Source organism: Nicotiana tabacum, chromosome 10 (assembly GCF_000715075.1).
Source record: "Nicotiana tabacum cultivar K326 chromosome 10, ASM71507v2, whole genome shotgun sequence".
Lineage (NCBI taxonomy): Eukaryota > Viridiplantae > Streptophyta > Magnoliopsida > Solanales > Solanaceae > Nicotiana > Nicotiana tabacum.
The window spans coordinates 147,742,304-147,750,703 of record NC_134089.1 but is presented as its reverse complement, the minus strand read 5'-3'; the positions used below and the strand labels follow the sequence as shown (position 1 = coordinate 147,750,703).

General features: G+C 33.8%; 1 protein-coding gene across 4 annotated transcripts; it reads right to left on the bottom strand.

The window, feature by feature from the left end:
* Nucleotides 1-2,454: 2,454 nt before the first annotated feature.
* LOC107821449 (sesquiterpene synthase 15b-like) lies at nucleotides 2,455-7,131 on the bottom strand. 4 transcript variants are annotated; one of them, XM_075223395.1, is made up of 9 exons: nucleotides 6,972-7,131; nucleotides 6,490-6,624; nucleotides 5,505-5,784; nucleotides 5,034-5,406; nucleotides 4,715-4,933; nucleotides 4,461-4,602; nucleotides 3,807-4,055; nucleotides 2,871-3,134; nucleotides 2,455-2,639 (listed from the first exon to the last, which is right to left on the bottom strand). In XM_075223395.1, the coding sequence occupies exons 2-9, from the start codon at nucleotides 6,586-6,588 to the stop codon at nucleotides 2,604-2,606; spliced, it is 1,662 nt and encodes a 553-aa protein (XP_075079496.1). In that variant the 5' UTR covers nucleotides 6,589-6,624; nucleotides 6,972-7,131; the 3' UTR covers nucleotides 2,455-2,603. The 4 variants fall into 4 exon arrangements, with proteins under 4 accessions (XP_075079496.1, XP_016503372.1, XP_016503371.1 ...); XM_016647886.2 differs by having other exon boundaries at nucleotides 6,490-6,593; XM_016647885.2 differs by having other exon boundaries at nucleotides 6,490-6,599; nucleotides 6,972-7,130.
* Between the last annotated feature and the right edge of the window lie 1,269 nt (nucleotides 7,132-8,400).

The window sequence follows — 8,400 nt, the reverse complement described above, 5'->3', positions numbered from 1 at the left end:
CCCTCTAGGAGTCTGCACACTCCCAGTGAGCGCGGGTACCCATTGTGACATGAGATATAGCCTGAGGGGTTGGTATTGTTCTGTGATATTACCCAAGGGGCTGGTTTGATGTTATTGTGCCCGAGGGGCAGTTCTTATGTGTTTATCATTCCTAGTTATTTTTCCTATCTCTTGTTGACTGCTTAAAAAGGTGTTTTTATGAGATTTCATTGTTAAATTGTGTTACTGATTTTGTTATGCCTCTAATAGCTAAATGTTGTGTTTAACGTGATTTTATATCGTTCAGTATTCATTTATTCTTATTACTCACTGAGTTGGAAGTACTCACTTTACTCCCTGCACCTTTGTGTGCAGATTCGGGTGCTACAGGTCCTGATACTGAGGGTTGACAGTTCCAGCAGATCTTCAGAGGTTTACTAGGTAGTTGTTTGGCGATTCGCAGCCCAATGCAACCTCCCTCTATCTTATTTATTTTTCTGATTTAGTTATTTAGTAGTAGAGTAAACTTTCCGACTGGTAGTATTATTTTAGATGCTCATAACTGGTGACACCCCGATGTCGTGCTGTGTTGGCTTTTATCTCCGCAAATTATACTGTTAAATGCTTATTTTGGAATTTTATTTCTGATTAAAGACTTAGTAGTTATTACTTTAATTGCTTAAACTGAATTGGAAGTGAGTCGGTTGGCCTTGTCTTCATGAGAGGCGCTATCATGACCGGGTTGGGTTTAGGGTCGTGACACATGCGAAAGGGGGTATAATATACGGTAACCACAACAGGAAATGACAACATGAAACAGTTAATAAACCTTCAACCAGTGAAATGGATAAATATAACGAAAAAATCTGCACTGCATCAACCTTCGTGCTTTTACTCTCAACCTCACCATGAAACAGTAATAATGGTACGGCATCACCCTTTGTGCTTTTACTCTCAATCTCTCCATAAAATGATAAATACGATACGACATTACCCTTCGTGCTTTTACTCTCAGTTTCATTTTGAAACAATAAATACGGCACGACATCACCCTTCGTGCTTTAACTCTCTTCCTCACTATGTATTAATCAATAATTGCAATAACGATCGACACGACATTACCCTTCGTGCTTTAATACTCTCCCTTACCATGTAACAATGAACATATAACAATTGGGAGATAGAATAAGCAAGAATAAACCTTACGTCAACAACAGTTCCACAATACCAACCTCAACTTCAAAAACAATTCTCAATTATCACAAATAACCCAAAAATACGGAAAGAACGATCAATTTAATAATAAACTAGTCTAAGCATGGATATCAAGGTCAAAGAAGGAAGTAAATTAAGAAATGAAATGGGTGATTTAAAAAAAGTAGGTTAGAAGCACTTACCAACAAATTGGGGAAGACGAGCTCTTGGAAAAAATCGCCTCTAAGGTTTCTAGGTTTAAAAATTTGAAAAAATGAGAAAAACCCCGTCTAACTCAGTTTTTACTCAGCTGCACATGTCGCAATTGCGAACATCGCAATTGCGGAAAGAGGTCGCAATTGCGAACTCCTCTCAGGATCCCAGTAATCGCAATTGCGAAAAATCGGTCGCAAATGTGAACCCTGATGCCCTCGCAAATGCTGACCTGTTCTTCGCAAATGCGATGTAATAAACCTATACCAAGCTCCGGAACCAAAATTCGGTCCCGGTAGCAATAAAGTTAAACCTTGATCAAATTTTTAAATTCATTAAACCTTTAAACGTCAAATTTTTGACAAAATGCTATAACTCGAGTTGGGGACCTCCGAATTCGATTTCGGGCATACGTCCAGGTTCCAAATTACGATACGGATCCACCGAGACCGTCAAATCATGGATCCGGGTCTGTTTGCTCCAAACGTTGGCCAAAGTCAATTCAAATGGACTTTTAAGGCACAAATTCATATTTTTTATCAATTTTTCACATAAAAGCCTTCTGGAAAAAGAACATACCGTGGTGCAAATCGAGGAAGACTAAAAATAAAATATTTGAGGTTTCGAAATACAAAATTAAGATTTTAGACTCTAGATGACCAATCTGGTCATCACATCGAATAACTTTTTTTGTTCTGTATTTTTCTTTATTATGCCATCCAATTTTTAATATTATTACATTGCTAATATAAATTTTTATTAGCATATTATTTTGTTTAATATTTTTATACGCTACTCTTTTTTTAAATTGCAATTGGTACTTGTCCTGTCAATTTACCTTTATTTTAGGTGGGAATAGCACGGCCCCTAAGTGGTTAGAATATTAGAGATATTTTCTTTAACATGAGTGACGCGAATAATTTGGTCTCTCCTCTCCATAGAGTTCACGGATAATTTTGGACTAATGTTAATATTATAGCAAGTTCGTCTCCCCTCCCCCCCCCCCCCAACTCCCCACCCACAAAAAAAAAAAACTAAAAGCATAAAAATTAGTAAAACAGTACAAAGTCCAAAATTGATAAGATGTATGTATAAAAAAGAGTTCAACTCCACCAACTAAACAAATTACACGAAACCAAATGATATTAATTCCAATACATTCAGCTTATCCCAACTTTAAGCATTCTCCTGTTTTTTCCCCCTGGAGCTGGAAGCAGCTACTCAACCTTTTTGCTCACTTTGAAGTTCCTCCTCTATTTGCCATTGAAGCAGTTGAGGCAGATATATTAGGAACTTCTTTTATTACAAATATAATCACACATAGTAAATATATATCATAGTATTCTTCTTTCAACCGAAATAAAATAAAAATATAAATATAAATATTCTAGAGAATTGCAATATTTGTTTTTTTTAATTCCATTTGCTTTATGTTTTTAGCTTTAATGTTCAAGTTTTCACATTGTAATGGGATCAACTAGCACCTCAGAGATGATGTCTTTCAAGTTGTTTTTGGAAAAAGTATAAGAATCTTCATCTTTGTATGAGAACTCCGACATCCTAGCAAGGTTGAGCACTGGCATGAGTAAAACCCTCGGTATAACTATAGGTTTTAGGCATTCTCGATTCAAATCCTTCCAACTATTATCCATTATTTTCCTAATCTCCATGTATGCTTCTTCCTTTGTGACGCCATATTCATTCATGTAACATACGACACCTGATATATCTCCTCCTTCTTGCTCTCTCTGCATATCCATAAGAGCGAAAGGCATTAGACAAAAATGGTATAAACAATTGTAGGTGTGGGTTCATTTAAACCCGTAATTTTAGTCTAAACTTATTTGTGAAAAAATCATTAGAATTGCTGAAAATATTGAAGTATGAACCCATAACTCAAATAAGGTGATGGTTCAGCAATTGAAACCTGAGTTTGAACCCACAAAATTAAATTTTGTATTTGCCTCCTAAAGCCTTGATCAACTATATATTAATATTCAGAGTTGAACTAAAAAACGACAAAACTTAGTTCCTAAGTATAGTATACCTCATGCAGGTGCGAATTTACTTTAGGCTAAGCGGTGTAATCGTGACACCGCTTCGACAGAAAATTTTATTAAATACACATATAAATGATATGCAAAAAATAACAAATGATTATAAATAAAATAGAATGACACCACTTGGTAAATTTGTGTTGCTTGGTCCGCTGGTTTAGATGCTACAATTCTCGAGTATGGTCCTAGGTTTCAAGCCACAACCAACACATTTTTGTTCTTTTAAGTTTTACAGTCTCTTAGCAACTTTAAAAATGATTGATATGATCTAAAAAAAAATTTTTTGCGACCTCGTTTCAAATTTATTTGTTTACTCTTTTAAATATGATACCACTTATACAAAATTATGCGTACGCCACTGACCTCATGTGATACAATATCATTCGATAATCTAGCGATGATAGAGGAAGCAACCAGAATTGGAGGTTCACTTGCAAGCCAGTCGTGTGCCTCCTTCGTTGCTTCATTTCCAATGCCTAACCAAGAGAGAGTCACAAGACATGGGATAGTGCTAGATCGAATTCCATTTTTCACATACTGCTCCATAGTTGGGACGTTATTCCCATGATACCATTTGGCCTCTTGAAAATATGCCTTTATTAGCTTTTTCATCTGAAAGAAAATAATCAAGAGCATAGACTCACGAGTTGTCACAGAAATTTCGGGAAAGGGCCAAATATACCCTTGTACTATCAGAAAAGGTTTAAATGTACCATTCATTATAGTTTGAGTCCATTTATATCCCTGTCGTTATAGTACTATTGGTTCAAATATAATTCTTTGGCCAAAATGGACATCCAATCTTATGTGACACTGATATTTGATGAGGTGGATGCAACATGGATTGCCACCTCATCGCCCCATGTGGGTAAAATAGGTTAGGGGCACTAAGGTGAAAATCCATGTGGCATCTATACCTCATTAAATATCTGTCACGTGGGATTGGATGTCCACTTTGGACAAACTTAATTGAAAAAGGGTATATTCATATATGATGGTAACTAAAAATTAGTTTACCTCAGCTATTGAATAATTGAGTTGAAATGACTTGTTTTCCTTTGCCAATTCTTTCTCAATTTCACTGTAAACATCTAGAAGAGCTAGGTAATAAAGCTTCATATATGATGGTAACTTTTCTGAAATGTCGTCAATGTTCCACCTACGTCCATGTATAGGTAAGATTGTTAATGAAATTTGTTATTTAGTGTACACATTACTACAAGGTAAAAAAAAAAGTTAACCAGTTAATGTTACAAAAAGAAAAAAAATACCTTTCTATTGCATTTGTTAGGAGAGTGAGTTCGTCTATTGTTCCATATGTACCATAGATGTCATCAGCAATAGAAATGAAGCATAACACTTTGGTTAGTATGTTCCTCCCCACCTTATACTGGGGCTCAAAGTACACACTCAAAGACCAGAAGTACAACTCAACTACTCTGTCTCTTGTAAAAGGTAATGCTTTCGTGAAGTCCAATTCCTTCCACCACCTAAAAAATTTAAAGTTGGATTTGAAAATTGATGTATTTTTTTTAAAAAAATAATTCAGTGGTATGATGTTAATTAGTGATTATCTATCCTGCAAATTACCTTGTGATATCACATAGCTCAGTTTTATACATCTTCTGCAATATGTTATAGTCCAATTTTGCCAAATTTAGCAACACATCATCATGTGCTTTATCTTCTTGGTAAAACGATATGTATTTCCTCGTTGCTGCTGTCACCATAGTACAGTTGATTGGATATTTTAGTGCATTGCTGATTTTCATCGCGAATGAATTACTCAATGTAGGCAATAATAGCTTCAAATGAGTGGTGGTGAAATTAACTGCTTCGCCTAGTATTTCTTCACTGTGTACTCTGAATTGTGTTGCCTCATACAGGCTCAACAATCCTTGCACGTCGCCAACCAATGCTTTCTTGTAATTTCCTTGGTCGTCAGTGAATTTCCTAAAAACATCTGCTTCATCATATTTTATAGGGTCAGTGCATCAAAGTTAATTAAACTCTTATCGGCAAACAAATTAGCTTGAGTAACAATTGCAATTATTTGCATACCAGATGAGACATAATAACCGTGTTGCCTAAGTAATCGAAACCGCAGAGCAACAGTATGAAGGTCAGTTTCATCAGCTTCACCATTCAATTGGTCATAACAGCTATAGATAAAGGCCAGTGACTCCTCAATCTCATGTTCAAAATGGTACGCTACTCCAAGACATTGGATTGCGTTTATCAGATCCAGATTTTGCAACGATTTGGAAGGAGCCATCACTAGCATTTTTCTCACTTCTTCCTTTAGGTGCTCATGCTGTTTCTTTTCCCATTCATTGGCTCCCTGTGCGAGTAAATAAATATAACTTCTTCTTTTTTATATATCTTTGCGCTCTAAATTATTTATTATTGAGACACAATTAAGTAAATAAAAGTGATCCCTCTAACAGTTTAAACTTTTGAATGAGATGATTACAATTATAGAGGTGGATATAGAATTTCTTGAACATAGGTGCACCACTAAAAAAAGTAGAAAAAAATATTAAGTGGGAATCAATCCATATTTTTGAGGGTAAATAATCCAAAATTCAATTAAGTGCACCATTCAATCTTTTTTGAGCATCGGTGCCAACAAATATATTAGATTAATTCTAAAAAATACGAACACAAATACACTATTTGACGATAAGACCATGGGTTCACGTGTCTCATGATTTGGGCTATAAATCCGCCCCTGGTTACAAACTTTGATATGGTATCCCACTGACACTCATTATCGAAAAAGAATTTTCATGTGCTTGGACATAAAAAAGAATCAAATTTGCATGTGAGTGGGCATGTTAAGACACAATTAAATAAATAAAAATGTGCTCTCTTTAATAGTTTAAATTTTAAATGAGATGGTCGCACACTGCTAATATTTACCAAAAGATGGATCAATAGAATTGCTTCAACTGAAAATAAATGAACAAAGGCATAGCTATTAGTGTGTTAAAAACAAGAAGAATATGCAAACAAAAAAAACGAGGTTCTTAAAATACAAATTTACCGAGAGATGAGAATAGGCAAGAAAATGGTCTCCCCAAACAGTAGGATGGTGATTGCCACAGCGCCGTGTAACCTCAGCCTCACCAGCAAATCCATCCATTTTTTCTGCTTCTTTAAAGGAGTAAAAGGAAAAGAACTAAAAATTGATCAATATAGGTGTTAGACTGTTAGTGTGATATTAATGAACTCAAAAGGCAAACTTATGGTCTATCATGCTAGTGTTTACACCAAACTATACAAGTTACTATAGTTAAGAGATAAATTAAGATGAGAAATAACTATATTTGTAAAAATATATATCATGTATTTATTGCTTTGGTGTAAACACATGATACGAATAAGTTTTTAGTGTCAGGATGGATCCCCGATTAGATCCATTAACTTACTACTACAAGGGGATTATTCACATTTTTTGATGTTAGAACATATTCTCCCTGCAGACTGAACATGAATTGAGCTTGATGAAGTAAAATAGGAACATACCTTTTAGTTACCGGCTGCTCTCTGCCAAATGCAAAGTAGTGTGACTTAGGCTTTGTAACTTGGCTTAAAAACTTAAAAAGTGAATTAAGAAAGTTGTCTTTAGGTTACCCAGACTGAACATGATTCCCTTACTATTTATAAAGCTTTAGAATACCAATAAATATCATATACAAAGTATATTTTAAGAGAAGAAGTTTTGATTGGAATTTCAGAGAGGAAGAAGAACACACTACTTATAAAATATCCACAAATCATATACAAAATACAGGCAAAAGACATATTATATAAAATTTGTATGAAAATTATATTTAAGTTGTATGATATTGTAGTTGTATTTATCTGGGTAAGCATGATGTGTGAATGATGAAGATAAGTTGTAAATAAATTTTATATTGTATAATTACTTGTTTGAAATTTATTTTAATTTATAGTATATTGTTGTAGATGTATCGTAAAGATGGACATACCACATTACACAAACCTTTTCTCTCTCTTTCTCTTTCCTCCATCAAAAGTAGCTATTCTTATAGAAATACAGTATGTAAATACAGAAAATTACTTATACATTTCACCCAGATTATTGTATAGGTTTTATATTGTATATACATATTAACTGCACATCACCACTCTCTGGTAATTAATATGGTTAAAAATCTTTTATCATCACATCTCTCTTATATTAGTTTATATTTTTTTTGTGCAATCTAATCCTACATTCTAGTAAAGCATCGTAAATACGTGCATTACGTAACTGGGAATATGCTTTTTCTATTGGGTAATTAGATTAAATGTTGTTTAGATATCAGAATATGGGGTTTGATTGGAACAATTTGGTTGAATTTTGATATGGAAATTAGTACAAAGTTATGAAAGAGGAGAGAAGAGAAAAAAGAGAAAAGGTGTAACTGACTCCCTCAATTTAAGGCACTGATAATAGATTGTTTATAAATTGTAAGAAAAACTTGTTTAGACCGAGTAATATACAAAACTTGAACAATTTTAATAAATAAAATTCAAATATTATATAGAAAGGAAAAAATACAAAGAATCAAATCACTTCTCTATAAGAAATATTATGTACATTATCAAATTATAATAAGGTAATTACATATAAATATTGGTAACCTAATAAACTATAATAAGTGTAACTATAATTGGACCCAATAAACTTAATTTACTGTTGAAAAGACTGTTTTGATGGTTTCAAGAGGGCAGCGGCGGCCTTGTTGGATGAATCAGTATCTTGGACTTGGAAGTTAGAACCACTTGTTAAGGAAAAGGAATTAAATGAATTATTGTGCAGACTGCGAATTAAATGAACCACTTGTGAATTATCCCTTTGATCAATATCTAGCTCCTCTGTTCGAATTCAATAACTTTTTTGCAAGACTTTATATTTATCTTGTAAAATTCATAAAATATGTACAAA